An 18,557-nucleotide genomic window follows, 5' to 3' on the forward strand; every position below is an offset into this window, starting at 1 on the left:
CTAAACAATAATATTAATAATATCCTAAGAGAAAGAGAAAAAGAACGATCACTATTTCATGTTTGATAATATAAAACTAATACAAAACGTGAATTTTAGAGAACAAGAAATGGGGATTATCTCTGGAATCTTTCTCTTTTTTTTGTACTATTAGTTAAGGAATAAAAGATAAAGTACTTTTTCTGGGAAAAGGTATAATTTATACTTCAAATTTCAAAAAAAACAAAGAACTATACTTAATATTTAAAAGAAATACACATTTAATCTAATAAAAATCTTTATATTCTTTTAAGAAAGGGTGAGTCAACCTACCAATATCACCATCGATGATTAAATTGACAGTGCTAAGTATTTGTTTTCATTTTTTTTCTTTAATTCCTCATTGAAGAAACTCATCCGTCCGGAAGGGTCGGGCTTTCCACATTGGAGCAGAAAAATAAAAGGTACCTGAAAAGCATAAAAACATAGAGAGACACATATACACAATCTCAGTAGAACTGCACGCACTCACCACTTTTTTTTATTTTGCCACAGTTGTTGTCATTTTCCTCTTTTAGGATATGCTTATCCTAAATGGGTAATTCTGATACTGCGGATTAGATTGACACGTCTTCACTTATTGCTCTGAACGAAATGGGAGTCTACTGCTACTTATCCTGCCTTTACGAGGTTACCCGGAGTGAGTAAATGATGTTTCCGTTAGAAGTTTGCTGGGGTCACATGATGACACTAAAACTGCAAGAAAAGATATCAATTTAATGTATATTCTTGAATTAGCGGTTACTCTCCACTGAAAAGTAAAAACATTGTTGTTTTTGTGTTACCAATGGCAGTTTCTCTATATCGTATTCAAAATTGAGGTGCCTTTGACTTCCCAATTGTTGTGCCAAATACAATCTGTCTTGGCTAACTAAAGTGTTTTGCGACACTAGTGTGTCATAATTAGAAAATCCTCTTTAAGAAATAACATGTCCTCGTATACTTGTGCTTCGATAATCACAAGACATAAGACAAAACTCTCACTTATTTCTTGAAAAACCAACAATAACAACAACAACAACAACTAGCATTGGTATACATAATGAAGCTTATTTTTGTTGCAACACTGTTACTTACATCAATCTCTGCTCGAGTAATTGATAACTACGAGGAATTATTGACTTTACCTGCTATTGTACATGAGGATCTAATTATCAGATCTTGCCCAACTTCCTTGCAACTAGAAAATTTGGCCCAAGTTGATGGTGATCTTATTATTGAGAATTGTTCTCAATTAGCTGAGATAAATTTACAGAATTTGGATTATGTTCAAGGTGACTTGAAGCTTCAAAAATTGACCTCTTTAGTCATATTGGATTTGCCAAAGCTGAACCATGTGAGATCTTTTGAATTGAGAATTTTGCCGATTTTAAACTTGATGACATTAAACCCAAATATGATGGTTGAGAAAAACTTGATCATCTCAGATACATCTCTCACAAATATTGATCAGGGAGAGTTTAGCAATGTAAAGGACTTGGATATTTTGAGCATCAACAATAACCGGTTCTTAGAGGTATTCAAATTTAAATCAATAAAAAAAATAGCCCAACAATTGGCAATACATGCAAATGCAAAAGAAATAGAAATAGATTTGCCAGTCCTACATTCATCAAGAAACATTACAATAAGAGATACCTCAGCAGTATCACTTCCTTCCCTAGAATTTGTAAAAACATCTTTGGAACTCATTGAGAATCAATTTAGCTCATTGGATTTCTCAAAACTAAGGTACGTTGGAGGTACTTTAGGGATAATCAACAACTTAAACCTTGAAAGAGTGGATTTGAACAACTTAACGGAAATTTCCGGTGGTCTCATGATCTCACATAATGATAAGTTAAGGAAAGTGAATTTCTTATCAAATTTAAAGCAAATTGGAGGAGCTATCCATTTTGATGGTCGTTTTGATGATATCAGTTTCCAAAACTTGAAATTGGTTAAAGGTAGTGCATTCATTAAATCAACATCAGCTCTGCTGGATTGTCAAAAATGGATCAACCCTATCAGGGGCAAGTCCGTAGTAAGAGGAGGGAAAATCGAATGTGTCAATGGTAAATCGCTTCACGGAAATCAAGCCATTCCTGTAGGTAATCCTATATTACCCGAAAAAGTCAATCATGAGAATAAAAATCCAGGAAATAAAGGCTTTAAGAATGCAAAGACAGCTACAGAATATAACCAGGCCAAGCCATTAATGAATAGTCTAATTGAGTCCGAGAATAGCTCAAACAAGAAGAGACTATCTCTCTTGACAAATTTTTTACTGATGTCGAGTGCACTATTTTTTTAGATGACCTGTACAGATTAGGTAACCATATTATTATGCAAGCTGTAACAGATTATTAGCATTTAACATGCTATTATTTTTTTGGCCGTCGATATTTCAAGTCTATTCTTCAATATCATTTTTAAATAAACTGGGATTTTGCTTTATATATTCGACTATAACCATGGGAATACTGTCTTTAAGATCTATAGCATCACTACCTTTGTTGTTAACAACATCCCTCACCATAGAGGAGGATATGTTTTTAACTGATTCATTGAAACTCAGTATATGTATTTTTTCACCCCAATTTGATGGAATTTGGGGCTCTTCCTCACCATTGATAATTTTATTAATATAATCTTCTTGAAAATCCAATGTATACTTACCATCCTCTCTTCTTAAACAACAAAACTCGACAGATTCCATGAATGATCTTAAAGCCTCTGCAACTGATACTGGTTCATAATATACAGGATTGAAAATTCTAATCAAAGTATCAAACCCAACTAAAAAAGTGATCACTGGCATCTCAATTCCGAAATTGATAAGTTTAGAAATATCAACCAATTTATCCACAAATTTACCATGAGTTGTGAGAGCACATGACACACCCACTTGCATTCCATTCCAGTTTTGTATTGAAATGAAATCGGCAAATCGTTTCATCATTGCCATTCTTTTGTCAAATGTGGCGGGCTTTGGTCTCTTGTCTGCATTGTTTGTAGCAAGTAATAGAAGAACATGGAAATTAGAAAAACCGCGGTGTCCATAAAATTCTATTGCATTCTTTACTAATGTGAAATGAGCCAAATGTGGTGGATTATATGATGAATCCAATACTAGCACCTTAGTACCACTATTAATAGGTTTAACACCTAATGATCCATCGAATAGGCAAAACTGACCATTCTTAGCAACAAATTCTGTATACTGCTGATAGTAGTCCATTGATCTCTACTTTATTCCATAATGCATCTAACAATTGGTTTAACTGACGTAGTTTGTAAAGTCTTACTGATGTAACATTTCATATAAAGCCACGGATTGTAAAAAAGCCAGAGCTTTTCGATATCTTTCGGTAACAATTTTATACTGCTGTAAGGTAGCGAGATATTGCATAAATAAGAAAGAACAAAAAATATGACCTTAGTGCATTAACTTTGAAATAAGATGTACTCAAAAGTTGCAGCATATTAACTTAAAAAACTTATGATATCTCGCGTGTTCATTCAATACATATTTCTACTTACAATATATTCTAAACTTAATAAATGCACTCTGTTAGTAATGTCAAATTAGTCTCTAACTGTCCAAATCGCTTTCAATTTCTTTGAAGCACCATATGGACGTAAAGCCACACATATGAGAAACAAAACACCAATTGTAGTCAACAAAGTTCCTTTTTCGAATCCTGGGCTCATGACATCGAATTGACCAGATGGCGTTATTCTAGTACAGAAAACGTCAAGACCAATGGCACAAACGTTTGAAGTAGATTCCAAATTGGTTGCAGAAGAGACAATCTTTATTTCTTCACCTAAGATGACATCTCTATAATGTGATAGAATTAAATTGTCTGTTAATGGAATACCTGGAACATAAGGAGTTGCCATGAATTCTTTCTTGTCATCATCCGACATTTTAGATTCTTCGACTCTTCTAGCATTCAAAAGAAATTTAGGGACATATGTAATTTGGCCATTTTCAAGAACAATAATAACAGCTTTAGTAGTAATATCATACTTGGTTTCTGACAGTTCTAATCTTTTAATAATGTCAGGAAAATAAAATGTATTAGCAATCGCGGCTGGTTTGTGAACACCAGCCATTGCTTCAGTCAACCCAGTATTGTTAGAGAACTTTTGATTTGGTGTCAGCGATTCATAGAGTTCCACTACACCGATCTTCTGTTCTGGCAGTGGAGCCATGCTGAAATAACTGTAAATATACCAGTTTTCACCAAATATTATATTGACCGGAAAATCAGTATCCATTTTATCATCATGAAATTGTGAATGCAATATTTGCCCTGTTACCGTATCCATTAAATTTGTCGTTAGTTTTTGACTTTGCTTGTTGACAATCGCAAAGGCAGCTAAGTTGGGATATAAATATTTGTACAGAACATCCCTTGAACCCAGTACCGTTCCTACATTGACAGTTCTCTTAGACTCACGTTGTCTAAAAGATACAATTTCTTCGTCAGGTTGAACCTTATATTTCCATGTTGACTTTGCATTACCATCTTTATCCACAGCGAATCCCTCAACTGTGAATTTGGTGTGATCTGTAATGAAAACTGGATTGCCATCTAATGAGATACGTTTCTCAGTAGTGGAAATAACTTTCTTTGAACCGTTGGTAAATTTAACAACAAATTTGTCTGTTGAATTATCCACTAAAAAGGGCTGAACAGACTCAATGGGGGAGCCAATTGATCCACTTATAGATTCCTTAATATGCAATGAGTTGTCTACTTTGTAAATTTTGTATGAACCATCTTTGCCAAAGACAGTCAGATCTCTAAAGGCATCACTGAAGAAAATTCTAATAGGATTATTGATTCCTGTGGTTATACTCCATTTAACTGCACCTTTGTTTAACATGTCTAGTGCCTGCAACGCGCCATTGTCAGTTATCACTATAAGTTGTTTCAAATATCCAAATCTCATATTCTGATCCTGAATTGTAGCCAAGTCTTCTGCATCTGCATCCATTCCAAGCAAGTTAGTAATAATCTTTCCAGGGTTATAATTGAACCTTTCAAGATATTTGATAAAGCGTTCAGAATTGGTGCTTAACCTGTACAAGTATGCCTTCCATACTTGAGGAATAGACGTTTCAACAGATATTTCATGTTCTGTTGGCTCAAGGGACTCATCTGCAACATCTAGAATAACTTGATCAACAATAGTACTTAAGGATTCATCTCTAGTCCACCTTTTACTGATGGTGTCATTCAGATAATTGTAGAACGCAAAGCGGTTTCCGCTATATTTCACCAGAACTTCCATTTTTGTTGCATAATCTGAGTTAAAAAATAGAATCTTTTCAAAGTTTTCATCTAATTCAAACTTAAATACGTCCATGCTCGATTTTTCATCCACTATTCTAACCTCAGACTTCTCTACTTTGACATTCTTTAAGTTAGGATTACACGAGGATTGGAATTCTTTCACTTCAACACCGACTTCCTTCTTGAAACCATGTTGACTATCGTAGACATCCACTATTCCGTCCTCATTTAATAAGTAAATTTCATCTCCTATATGCATGACATCTTGGATATGATATGGAAGCAATTCCCTAAATATGATCGATCCACTGTTTTTGTCAAGGAAACTTAAAAGCGATTGATCCCTCCATTCGGACACAATTGCTAAATGATTGCTTTCCTCATCAGCCATAACACATTTATATGCTGAGCCTAAGTTCTGTAATTGCCAATCCACAATATAGGCCTCATCTGAAAAGACGGCATTTAGTGGTTTAATTAGCGCTAAAAGAAAGAAGAGATACCCAATGATATCGGCCATTGTTATCTATCCTCACTGATAATAGTCGCAGTCGAGATTTTAAAGTTTCTCAATTCTGTTGTGCGAGACACTTTCTAGAATTAGTCTGTGTGTTATGCAACTTAAAAAATTGAATTTTGAGCAATGTTGATAACTGCGTCAATCAAACTTAATTACCAGTAAGTTTCTTGCCGAGATAGGAACTTCTTTTTACTCGACTACCAACCGTCCTTCTATGAGTTTCTCATTCTCTTGTTTCTGACTTATTTGGGATGTTTCCATCTGTCGCTATATACTAAGTACTAAAATAATATGGGATGCCAGTATTTGGTTCGAGATGAGTTGAATGAAGATATATTTTTATATTTTAATTAACCGTCACAGATTAGCATTAGACTAATGTTACTTGGTTATACTGACTTACTTAGATTTATGCTTTGTTTAGAATCCATAATCTGTTAACTATCTAGAAAAATAATTACACATACTGTAAATACGTAAATTTCGGTAGTTGATTTTCGAAAAAGTTTATTGACGAGGTTCTTCAGGTTTGTTACTATTTTCTGGTATTACACCTGCCTTGTCGCCTATAGTAGCTTCGGTATCCATCATGCTATTTTCTGTAATACCATCCTGATTAATTAGTACAGTAGGAATGAATTTGATGCTCAATGAGGTTTCTAATGCTAAATTTAGCCACGGGTCATAAAGTGTCCAAATTTCATTAAGGTCTATATCTTCCGGAACTGCCACATCTTCTTCTAGTATGATAGATCTATTGGCAGCAGCTGAAAATCCATGTCTCTGAGTACCTTTCGGTATCTTTGCATTTCCAGTCTTAATGCTCAAATCATTGCTTAATTGATCTTCGGATTTTAGTTCCTTTAAAATCCGACTTCTATTTTGAGCATTTTGATCTCTTAAATTCGATGTCTCTGTCTTTATTCCTGTCAAAAAGCCTAATGCTGTTTCATTGGCGGCTCTCTTGCCTTGAAAATACTCAAACATATCAAGGTGATACTCCAATCGGTCAAGAAATTCTGAAAAAGTCATTGGCTTATACTCTATTGGGCCAAACCAAGAAATTATTGGATTTTCAGCCTCAGTCTGTGCCCTCACCAATGCTACACTTTGTCTCACTTCTGGCACATTAGTTGGCATGATGTTCCCACTAACAGCATCCTTGACCTTCACTTTGGTGGGATCAATTCCCTCATGATAGAATTTCACAATATTATTGAAGAATTTCTTTTCTCTTACCGTCTTGGCTTCTTCACACCAGGGGTCATACCTAAGGATTGTAAGTCTACATGCCTCAAGCATAGATTGTGATAGTATAATTGAACCTGCTAAAAGGTAAAACACTTTCTTGAATATTAACCAATTGTCTGATTTGAAAAAGGACTTCCAATTGTTTTTAGCTTCAGATTTTGCCATTATCTCACTCTGATGTCCAGCAGAGCTCAAAACGGGAGATGCAACTACAGGTGCAGCTGATAGTGAGGGGGTGTTGCGATTGACATTAGTTGTGTTAACAAACATATCCCCATGAGTAGTAGAGAATCTATTAAGTGTTGGGAAATCTGCAATGTCTTTCTTAACTAGAGGTTTACCTGATACTGCCTCCTGCTGTGTGAAAGCTGAATTATATAATTTTGGCTCATTCACCAGGACACTAGTTGGTCGTATACCAGATTTACCGACACTATTTAGTGCCCCATTCCTATCTATTATGCGCAATGATTTGAATCTGTAAAAACATAATAGCCCAACCATACTCTGTACTGCTACCAGAGTCCAAAGACCGGTCTTATTGTCCGATGCCGGCACCAGTGGCCCCCACAATTTGAGACCAAGACTTGGTCGCACCCAAAACTTTTCCACATCTGTTTCATCCTTTGAATTAGAACCGAGGAGGGTTGGCTTCTCCTCATTAGCGTCTCTCTTGTCAGATTTTCCTGGCGGTGTAAATATACCCATGATATTCTCCCTTATATATGTAGTGTTGGAAGCAGAAAACAGTAACAATAACTAATATCAAGCAAACGCTCTTATTTTAGTCGATGAATCACTTAGATTTTCAGTTACTACAGTCCAGATCAATGAAAATAGGCCAATGTCCTCTTGAGTGAACTATTTCCAGTCTATTGTCTTTTTCCACTATTAATTATCTTAAATCCAACAATTCCGTAGTTTTTCTATGAAGTTGCCGATTTCCGGCTTTAAATTCGTCAAATTAAAATGGCAAATTTAATATGACTGGCAGGCTCTGATAGGAGTAACAGTTGATGGCTGTGCTGGTATTCGAAGTTATTAGTGTAATTTTAGAGAATAGTGAACAAAAAGACAAATTGTATATAAACTTAAAGGATTTTGAAATTGCTTTCCATCCCCTGATATACAACATTAAATCTATACTATGTACTGCTATTCTATTAGGTTTGATCACCTTAATAAATCTGTATAAAGAATTTGGAGGCAAGAGAAATAATTACAAAATCTAGATATTTACTAGCAGTTTGAAGGGTCAAAATGCCACTGTAGATCGACTACAGCAAACCCCTTTTATAATTGGCTTCAGTCGCAACTGATAGATAAACTAAAATAAAACGTGAAGAAAACATCATGATAATGAGTTAACTCATAATAAAACATAATAAATTGAGTGAATTGAAAATAAAGTATTGTAGAAATATCTCCTTTCGGAGCGGCCTACAATTCATCATCAAATCCATCCTCATCTTCATTGTCGTCTTCAATTTCAGCCTGTTCAGCAGCCTTCTTGGTCTCTAGGAACTTCTTGTGTAGAGAAGAACCGTCAATACCGTTGGCACCGTTTTCTTTAATGAAAGTCAAGAAGGAGTCCAAAGATCTGTCACCTTCGTAAACAACAGGCTCAGCGTTCTTACCAGCTGGGTACAACAATATGGTTGGGTAACCAGCAATTTCGACATTGAAAATGTCATTGGCAGTAGCATCAACCTCAGCAATAACAACCTTGTCCTTAGAGGATGAGTCGGAGGCGTAAGTGTCTGCCAATTCTTCATAAGTTGGAGCCATCTTCTTACAGTGACCACACCATGGGGCATAGTACTTAACAAGAACATCCTTCTTAGGATCAGCAACAATCTTGTCGTGGGTCTTACCAACGATCTTGAAAACGTTGCTTTCTTGGACTGATGGAACTTCTTCAGACTTGACAATAGCTTCAGCCTTACCAGATAAGACATTTTCAACCAATTTGGTGATGTCCTTGGTCTTTAACTTGATAGCCTTGTTCAACTTAGCGAACTCTTCTTCGGCCATTTGTGGTAGACCGAATTTTTGGTTGCTAGTCATGTTGTGGATAGCGAACAATGGGAATTGTTGCTTCATGTTCAAGTTCTCGGCGTGTCTACCAAATTGCTTGGCATCCAGGCTGACAAAAGCCATCTTACCACGGTACTTCTTGGCCAAGTCAGTGAAGAATTTTCTATTTTCTTCAACTTCAGATGGTTCATTGAAGAAGAAGTAAGCTAGAGGCAAACCACTTTCTAAGTAGGCATTGAAAACTTCACCGTTGATTTCACCAAAGAATGGCAAAGATTCAACTTTCAACCACTCTTCGAAAACAGATCTGTCCTTAGCCAAAGTCTTGTGGTCTCCCTTGAAGACAATTTCTTCAGCAGAGGAACCTTCGACAGGTAGGAAGACAGAGATCTTGTTCTCCTTGGATGGCAAAGAGATGAAGACGTAGTCATCAGAAAGAGCGTGGGCGAATTGGTAGAAAGTAGCGTTGAAGTCGTTGACACCGAAGTCAACAACCACTGGAACTGTAGAGTTAGCCACTAAAGCATCTAGAGCAGCCTTGTCTTCGACGACCTGAACAGCTGGTTGTGTTTGCTTGATCATGAACTTGACAATGGCCTCGGCAGTTCTAGCACCGTTGTAGTCCTTGGCATGAGCAATGTCACCGTCCTTGATCAACTTGATTGATGGGAAACCTGGAATTTGCAATTGCATACATAGGTCTCTGTTGTCATCACAGTCGATTTGTACTAGAGAGACATTCTTGCTCTTAAGCTCCTCAGCAGCCTTGACGTACTCTGGAGCTAACTTCTTACAATGACCACACCATGGGGCAAAGAACTCAGCCATAACCAAGGAGTTCTCCTTCAAGAAGTCCTGGAAGTTGTCTTGTTCTAGCTTAACAACAGCAGAATCAGCTGGTGCAACAGCGTCTTGTGCAGAAACACCCAAAGCTGCAGTGGCAGCCAAGGCTAATAGACCCTTGTTAAAAAGCATATTGTTTATTGGTATGTGCTTTTCACAGTTTTGCAAAGAATATGACCGCTAGCAAACAGTCCAAGAAAATGCAATTTATAGTGACAAATCCTATCTCGATCCCATTAACTATATCTCTTTATATATATATATTAACCTATCTTGTCGATACGATACTATGCAAAACCTTAGCAAAGACACACGTAATGAGTGCAACACCTTGAGATAGAGAGAAAAGAAAGGGTGACAACTTCGAAAGCTGTTTGAGAAAGGACTTGCGGTGAAAGGCAGAAGAAACACCAGAGGATCCAAAGCAGTTCTGACAGGAAAGTGTAATATTGAAAGCCTCCTCCTCTGAATTGCAGTGAACTAGTGAGGAAACGGACGCCGTCCCATTTATTTTGACGTAGACCTATCAACTACAGACGGTGAGAACGATTTTGGCTTCCAAGACCTTCTGCTGGAGGGCAAAAAGGATTGGTATCGTTGCTCGAGTTCTTCATGGTGATCGAAAGAGAATGCTTGTCTCCCAGTCGATGATATTGATATTTGATAAGGATCAAGAGCACACAAGCAGTATATTGAGCTTCAACTTCACGAAAGAGTTTCAGAGATTCGACACTGAAGATCCTCTTAAGAAATCGTTGAGTACTTTTTTGTAAGGCCAGTCCACTCTTTTTCTTGTACTTCTTGCTTCTGATTTATTGTGGGTGGCAAATGGGTTAAATGAAAGGCCCTCTCTCAGAAGACATGCTCAGCAATGCTATGCGTCTGCCTTAGGATAACGAGATACTTCCTGCATTACTGTCTGACTGTCTGCTTCAAATTCCGCCCTTGACGTCTATGGACAGAAATGCTCTGGACCTCCTTCACAATGAGAAGGGATCGACAGTATAGCAGTAAGCCTCGATTATTCCTATTAGTGTTTCTGCTGTCATTGGGATCCTTCAACTGCATCAGTGAAAGTAAAAATAGAAACCTATATCTAGAAGACTACGTTTTTGCAGATAGCATACTAAATCAAAAGTATCTACCCTACTATATCTTAAACTTGTATAACATAATGTAATTCAGAGCTTCTTCATTTATGCTATACTGCTGATATGGCACTAGGGAAGAACAATCGGAGGCATTAGTCTTGGGGTAACTGTATTTATGCCTTCACATCCCTTTACTATTGTAGAAACGATAGAATGGAGGAAATATCTTTATGAAATATCTCATATTAACATCTGTTCTATGTATAAGTAATTTAGAGACGGAGTAAATGAAGCCTGACAAAGGAGAAATATCTTATGGCCTGGAGGCATAAATGCTGAAACGCATTTACACAGAATAATAATTACATATACAACAGACATAAAGGCGGCTCGCTTGCGTTTAGCTTTACCAACCTGATTCTCTCAATGAAATGTTGATCTTAATTTTGGCATCATGACAAACTTAATTATTCTGATCTCATTTCACAATATTACCGTGAAGGTGATTCAAACTACGCTATTTGCCATATCGAAGAACTTCTCTTTATTTACAATTTTCGGTATATCATGCTACTTCCACCATTTTCTAAAATTCAGTAGCACAATACGCAGTGCACTTATTAATATTTATTGTGGTGTAAAACATTCAATACAGAACACCAGTTCTGTATGTCTAGTGTGTTAATACATGGCTATAGCGTATTTCGCATCCTGTTAGGCGGCTGATCAACTTTGTGTCAACTAAATAATGTAAGCGGAATTGAGCCCTTCAGCAATAGACTCACAAAAATAGGTCAACGCAAGATTTATTTAAGAAAACCAGAAACTCTTTCATTTTTACCAACGTTATCTTCTCTTTCCTATACATTAGCACTAATATGATTTTTAATGCACATAATTCTATACAGTAAAGTACAATAATACGTTTCATTCATTTTGTTCCATTAAAATAAGACACCTATTAACTCGATCTATATAGAATACTTCAAATTATTTGAAATGGCATTTCACGAGTTTCATTCACAACAGCAACTTAAACTAGATAAAGAAGTACAATCAATTATTGATAAGTTTGAAATAAATCAAGTGAAGTTGATAAAGTTATGTAACGAATACACCGATAGTTTACAAACATTCAAAGTCAATCACTTATTTGGAACAGGACAGGAAGCTGGTGACGTTGTACTAGCATATCTACAGAGACCTTTCTTTAAAATATGCCTTGTGAGGGTGAATTTTAATAATTCGCAAATACTACATCAGCAATGTAACAAGATATCTCAAGAGTTGTTCAATTCGGAACATCAATTAGCTGAAAGAATGTGTGCATATACTCTCATGTTTCTCAGGTTATACCTGCCTCATCTATATGATACTCCATTTATTCTACCATTTATTGTACAGGACTATCCCGTTAGATATTATAGCCTTCCCGTCAAGTATCAACGGTTACTGCAGTTGGCAGGAATTTACAATGTCCAAGTAAAGGTGACTTCCGAATCCCTTGCATCATTAAACTATACAAATTATAGTACCTATTTCATGGGGGCTTCAAAAAATATCAATTTAATTGCTAGTTGCTTTATCGGAGAGACATATTGTAGTTGCATTAGGGTGACAAATTCAAAAGCCGGACTACTTGATTTCAGAATTCCTCTTACCAAATTACCAAAAACGGATTTTGATTTCCATACAATTGACAGGTTTGATAAATTAATTACATCAGATCACATATCAGAAACTGTTAGAAATTGCTTAATATTCTTACATAGTAGGAGACAAATACTTTCCAAATATCACTCACTCTGCGATTTACCCAATTGTATTAAAAGCCACTTTAAACTTGATACAGATACCATGGCCCATATTGTGCTAGATGAGAGCGAGAAACTATCAATTGCTAACTTGGTAATGCTCCAACAGTGGGAGCTGGAAACAAATACTAACGATCGACAAGTGATTAAAAAAATAGTAAAAGCTGTAATAAAAAGATCTGCAACTCTGAGCGCAATTCCAATTGTAGTAGAAATAATGAATCACATAAAACATTTAAAGGAACAGAATGAAACATTTCAATCCGCTACGATAGGTTGTAATGGAAGTTTGATAGAAATATTCCCAGATTATAACAAATACTTTTCTGAGACTTTAGCCAACTCTCCTTTGGGTCCAGATATTGCCAAAAAAATAAATGTTACCACTAACATGGAAGCCATTGAAATTGGTGGTGCATGTTTAGTGTACCAATAATGCATTTCTCACCTACAATTTTATACAGTTGAAATTTGTTTATAGCTAGTATAAAATTATTTTAACTGGGCCAAACAATTTGTATTCATTGCAAATCCAATAAGTACGTAATAATATTCAAGGCCATATAATTATACAGATAACAACCACAAAATCATCGAGTTATCATAGAGTAAATGAATCTGTACCTGTATATGTATTGCTGATTCATATATCAGATGATTGAATGAATCACAGGATATCATAAAAGACGTTGAGACTGAACGGGGTATGGGAACATCAACAAGTCACCCTTTATGCATGATTAAACTCAGTTCTCCTAGAATATTAAAGAATGTTAACACTATAATTTGATCCCAATAGTAGCCTATACAAACTACAAATACTGAGTTGCTGTTATTCAAGTGTTTCTATCAGAATCGGCAGCAGAGTCATACAATTTTGAGATCAAAACTCTTCCTACACCAATTGAAAATTGGTTGCAACTAATCGAGCGGTGGAAGCTAAGTGTTCAGTTACTGGAGAATAAACTTACAAATATTTCTTTTCAAGGATTAATTTTGTATTATAGTAATGACTGCTTCTGCTTCAGTACCAAATGAGAGAAGTTTTAGTAATGATGTCACTGACCCAATGCAAAATATCAATATGTTTGACAAAGTACAGTTAACGAAATTACTAATTCACACATTAAGAGAGTTAGGATATGATGAGTCTGCTATAAAATTACAAGAAGAAAGTGGTGGAATACAGGTTGAGTCATCCATTGTCCAGAATCTTCTCAAATGGATACGTGCTGGGTCTTACCATTATATATCATTCGTCGAATTAGCACAGCTACCCTTACAAAATGGCCGACTAACAGATGATCAGAGAATGGCAGAACTAGTAGCACATTATCAATCATTTGAATCCAATGATGCTGGCTATTCTGAAGCTAAAAATTCAATGAAAATTGAAAACGTGATTACAACCCCGATTAATACTAGCAGGACTATAGATCGAATGAGTACAAACTTAGAACAATTTAATGATGCAATTGCACAGATACAAACATTAAACTTATCGTCCATCAACATAGAACGCATCCGAGCAGTTTTAGAAATTTCAATACTGATCTGCAGACAAGTATTCCTTGAGCTCATATTTGAGAATAAAGATTTTCACACAGCCTTAATTTTGCTTAGAGGTACTATAAGAAGATATACTGAAGTATGGGATAGTATTGATCCGAAGATTGAAGGGCTTCAGGATGAACAGCAAACTTTTGCACCAGAAATTATTCTTAAAGACATGTCTTCATTAATAACATGCCCAAATGAATCAATTATAACTGGACTATGGCCAAACTCGCTAACTAAAAGCCGCGAAAATCTTATTCAGACAATCTCAAACTACATTAACCCCAATGATCTTGTCCCTAAGGGAAGACTTTTGACGCTTCTGAGACAAGCTGTGAAATATCAACGTTCAAAGGACGTTTTTAATTTTTCAGATCAAGAAGTTAGTAACGGTATCGAAATGGAAGACATAAGTGCTTCGAAAGAGTTGAATAAATACAACCTGTTACAAGACAATACTAGTAACTTCCAAAAAATTGCGTTTGAAAATGAGAAAACCTTGACTCAACACTCCGATGAAGTATGGTATCTACAATTCTCACCAGACGGAAGATACCTGGCTAGTGTTTCTGCGGATGCTACGACTGATAGAAAAATATACATTTACGATGTGCAGAACGACTTCCAAGTATACAAAATATTATCAGGAAATTCCCAATGCATTCTTTATCTATCCTTTTCTCCGGATAGTAAACTTTTGGTGTCATGTCCCTTTAATGCCATCGTAAATATCTACTCGATTCATGCGGAAGGGGAACCTATTGACATTAATCCAGAATCTGATAATAAAATCGTAGCTGAGGTAATTAAACCCATTGATTCTTTTTATGTTTTACCCGGCAAAGAGTTTAAAAGAAATCGCTCTGATTCAAATAATTCAATGGATGGTGCCTCTCGAGATGTTCCATCAAATCAAAATAGGCCTCAAGATCTAATGGCCACAATGGAATCAGGTTCTCCATTAGAGCCTAGATCAAGAAGTGACTCTCCTTCTCGTCACTCCATTAACCCAGTAAGGATATGGTGTTGTGACTGGTTTCATACGGAAAGGCATAGTGGTAAATTTGTAGTTGGGTCACCGGACAGGGAAGTTGCTATATATGACACGAACTCTTCTTCAGTAGTATTCTGCTTTTCTCAGAATACAGTTATCCCAAGCAGTATAGCATTACAACAAAATATACTTGGATCTAGTCCAATATCAGGAGGAAATGCGTTGAATAATATAACCAGGCGCGACTCTACCTTTAGTAATAATGAAATATTTCCAAGAGTTCATGATATAAAGATCAGCAACGATGACAACTCCCTTATATTAATGACGCACCAGGGTAAGATTGACGTATACGATATTTCCAGATTACCAAGTAATAATGATAATTACTTTGATATCATGGCTGAGTATGAGAAAACAATCATACCCTTAGCAAGCCGTCTAAATGTCGAAAAAAATATGACATGTATATCCATTCCTAAACCAGGTTCATTTTATGATCCGGCCTTAGATTCCCTTTTACTTGTAAACTTACAATCGAGTGAAATACAATTATGGAATTATAGGGAAAATATACTGATCCAGAAATACTTTGGTCAGAAACAGGAACAATTTATTATTAGATCGTGCTTCGGATTTGAAAATAAGCTTGTAGCAAGTGGTTCAGAAGACGGCAAAGTATACATATGGGATAGAGTGAGGGGAAATATTTTGGGTGTTTTAAAAGCACATGTTAATGACAAACCAGCACAGTCCAATGGAAACATCAATTCTAATAACAACAAAAAGAATGGTAAGAATTGTAATACTGTTGTTTGGAACCCAGCTGATCATAACATGTTTGCATCTGGAGGTGACGATGGATTTATTAAAGTTTGGAAATTAGTTAAAGACTAAGTCTCGCATAAGCCGATATACTTTATATTCTTGATTGACGAAATATCTGTATATAGAATAGATCAATATTAGAATACATTGAACTTTGAGGTTAGTCAAAGTATAATGCTGTTATAGTAGTTTAGTCTTGGATGGGATCGATGTTTACATGCAATTTACTGATTTCTTCAGCCTCTCTTTTACCTCTTTCCACATTAAGCATCTTAAATATTGGCAACGAGAAGACTAGTAATATAAACAAAATAAAAAATGAATATCTTATATTATGTGTTTTGTCTGTTACTATGCCAATAATAAATGGTCCGACTATTGAGGAACCTTTGTCAGTAATACTGAAAAGGCTGAAGAATGTGGATTCTCTACCTTTCGGAATGATGATGGTGAATAGAGATCTGGAAACGGCAGCAACACTTCCCATAGAAATCCCATACCATACACCTAAAATAAACATTTCGAATTGATGCTTCAATCCAAATGATTGAAAAATGAAACCTAGCATGCCATATAATGGAATAATGCTGGCCCAACATATTATTAGTAATATAGTGCGTTGAGGAGGTACATGTAGAGATGTCGATACTATCTGAGGGATAGCGAAAGCACCAACCATAGCACTGATCATGGTTATTATACTTAGCGAAATTAGATTGATTGTTGACATGTGAAGTTCAGTCTTCGCAAATATTATTGCAGTAGAATTGATAGTTGTCAATGAATCACTTAAGATGAACCAACCTATTAAAAATATCACCACATCTCTTAGCAATGTTGCATGTTTCAGAGCTTCACCCAGTAACTTCCAACCATACTTAAGGGATGAGAGGTTGACAAATGTGAATATGGAACCATCGATATCATAATATCTACCATTTGCAATTGCCTGATTGGATTGTTGATCTGGTATTATGCTGTCAGAAAGCAACCAATACATAGGGAACTGCCATACTGCCCACCAAAGTCCTACAAAAAATACCGCGTATTGAATATCCTGCTTAGAAGGGCTAAGACGCACAAGCAATATGGACATTAATTGAACAACCAATGCTGCCGAATACCCAATACTAGCACCACGACCACTGATCACTGTAGTCAAACCATCCTTGTCATCAGTATCCAAAGATAGCTCTTCGGCGGCGGGCACTGTATGGTCAGGTTGCAACCTAACAAGGTCATCCACAAACAAGGGTAGTAATGAATTTCCTACTACGTTGATAACACCATAACAAGAGTTAGCCACAATGTAATATACCACCAATGAATAATACTGGGTTTCGTTGAGCAAAGAAATTAAGACTGTTGCGAATGCACCTACCATGCCAAAGGTTACCAGCACATTTTTTCTAAATGATATAGTTTTCCACCTATCCACCATGCCCGATACTGAAATAACGACTACCGTTTGAAACAGGACACTCAGAGAGAAGACATATAATGCAAAACTAGAAGAATCGACAAAGACTCGATTATTGAACAGACCTAAGACACATTTATCGGATGATGATGTAGAACAAGGAGCGTTATGATCATCCAATTGCACACCATTGATTCTAGCAAATTGCTCTAGCAATAACGGAACGTATGTAGCAACAGCAGAAACCACAAATGGCTCACTGGAAAATGAATACAGGTACCAGCCCTTGATATTATCTCTAGCAGCTTTAAGAGTGTCTATTCCCACATACAGAGCATCATCATTATGATCCGTAACCCCATCATTCGGCTCTGACGCCAATGATTCATAAGCCATTAGTTTATCAACCCTATTGAGAAAGGCAAAATATCAATACTTATTAGTCTTGCACTATGGAAACCATAGAATCATAATAGTGTTTAATTGTTTTATACTGTTTTATTCCCTTAATTCATTGATGCGATGAGGAATATTACAGATAGTATATTACGAGTTATGGTCATATGATATATAGTAAGTCTGGCCAATTATAAACCATCAAATTCGACCATATGGACCTTCATGGCCGTTTCATCCTTTGGTATTTTTCCTGTCGCTATTATTTATGATCAGTCCCTTTACAAATTTTATTAGTCCTAACAGTTAGCTAGAATAAATCAATGATGTAAAAGGCAGAGTTGGTATAAAAACAAAAAAAATGCAAGGATATGGCATCACATACTAGTCAAATCATTGGTTAAAATTATTGGAAGTATTTAAGAAAAAAAATGCGTTAATGGTTTTTTTAATATTTATATAATGTCTTGATAATATCT

The 18,557-nt window shown here is 36.0% G+C and overlaps 9 protein-coding genes across 9 annotated transcripts; 4 read left to right on the forward strand and 5 right to left on the reverse strand.

The window, feature by feature from the left end:
• Nucleotides 1-1,081: 1,081 nt before the first annotated feature.
• On the forward strand, nucleotides 1,082-2,332 carry SPS22 (Sps22p; the record flags this gene model as incomplete). The annotated part of the gene is made up of 1 exon (XM_444997.1): nucleotides 1,082-2,332. One exon carries the CDS (start codon nucleotides 1,082-1,084, stop codon nucleotides 2,330-2,332), a length of 1,251 nt encoding a protein of 416 aa, XP_444997.1.
• A 99-nt stretch (nucleotides 2,333-2,431) lies between these two features.
• POF1 (nicotinamide-nucleotide adenylyltransferase) lies at nucleotides 2,432-3,259 on the reverse strand (the record flags this gene model as incomplete). Its single annotated transcript, XM_444998.1, has 1 exon — nucleotides 2,432-3,259. One exon carries the CDS (start codon nucleotides 3,257-3,259, stop codon nucleotides 2,432-2,434), a length of 828 nt encoding a protein of 275 aa, XP_444998.1.
• Nucleotides 3,260-3,606: 347 nt separating this feature from the next.
• EMC1 (Emc1p) lies at nucleotides 3,607-5,847 on the reverse strand (the record flags this gene model as incomplete). The annotated part of the gene is made up of 1 exon (XM_444999.1): nucleotides 3,607-5,847. The coding sequence occupies one exon, from the start codon at nucleotides 5,845-5,847 to the stop codon at nucleotides 3,607-3,609; it is 2,241 nt and encodes a 746-aa protein (XP_444999.1).
• A 507-nt stretch (nucleotides 5,848-6,354) lies between these two features.
• MGR1 (Mgr1p) lies at nucleotides 6,355-7,806 on the reverse strand (the record flags this gene model as incomplete). The annotated part of the gene is made up of 1 exon (XM_445000.1): nucleotides 6,355-7,806. The coding sequence occupies one exon, from the start codon at nucleotides 7,804-7,806 to the stop codon at nucleotides 6,355-6,357; it is 1,452 nt and encodes a 483-aa protein (XP_445000.1).
• Nucleotides 7,807-8,538: 732 nt separating this feature from the next.
• PDI1 (protein disulfide isomerase PDI1) lies at nucleotides 8,539-10,110 on the reverse strand (the record flags this gene model as incomplete). Its single annotated transcript, XM_445001.1, has 1 exon — nucleotides 8,539-10,110. One exon carries the CDS (start codon nucleotides 10,108-10,110, stop codon nucleotides 8,539-8,541), a length of 1,572 nt encoding a protein of 523 aa, XP_445001.1.
• A 1,413-nt stretch (nucleotides 10,111-11,523) lies between these two features.
• On the forward strand, nucleotides 11,524-11,754 carry GVI51_B00561 (uncharacterized protein; the record flags this gene model as incomplete). Its single annotated transcript, XM_065626589.1, has 1 exon — nucleotides 11,524-11,754. One exon carries the CDS (start codon nucleotides 11,524-11,526, stop codon nucleotides 11,752-11,754), a length of 231 nt encoding a protein of 76 aa, XP_065482661.1.
• A 314-nt stretch (nucleotides 11,755-12,068) lies between these two features.
• GLK1 (glucokinase) lies at nucleotides 12,069-13,319 on the forward strand (the record flags this gene model as incomplete). Its single annotated transcript, XM_445002.1, has 1 exon — nucleotides 12,069-13,319. The coding sequence occupies one exon, from the start codon at nucleotides 12,069-12,071 to the stop codon at nucleotides 13,317-13,319; it is 1,251 nt and encodes a 416-aa protein (XP_445002.1).
• Nucleotides 13,320-13,892: 573 nt separating this feature from the next.
• Nucleotides 13,893-16,331, forward strand: GID7 (glucose-induced degradation complex subunit GID7; the record flags this gene model as incomplete). The annotated part of the gene is made up of 1 exon (XM_445003.1): nucleotides 13,893-16,331. One exon carries the CDS (start codon nucleotides 13,893-13,895, stop codon nucleotides 16,329-16,331), a length of 2,439 nt encoding a protein of 812 aa, XP_445003.1.
• Nucleotides 16,332-16,452: 121 nt separating this feature from the next.
• Nucleotides 16,453-18,078, reverse strand: ATG22 (Atg22p; the record flags this gene model as incomplete). The annotated part of the gene is made up of 1 exon (XM_445004.1): nucleotides 16,453-18,078. The coding sequence occupies one exon, from the start codon at nucleotides 18,076-18,078 to the stop codon at nucleotides 16,453-16,455; it is 1,626 nt and encodes a 541-aa protein (XP_445004.1).
• Nucleotides 18,079-18,557: the final 479 nt, after the last annotated feature.

The sequence above is a fragment of the Nakaseomyces glabratus genome, chromosome B, assembly GCF_010111755.1.
Source record: "Nakaseomyces glabratus chromosome B, complete sequence".
NCBI lineage: Eukaryota > Fungi > Ascomycota > Saccharomycetes > Saccharomycetales > Saccharomycetaceae > Nakaseomyces > Nakaseomyces glabratus.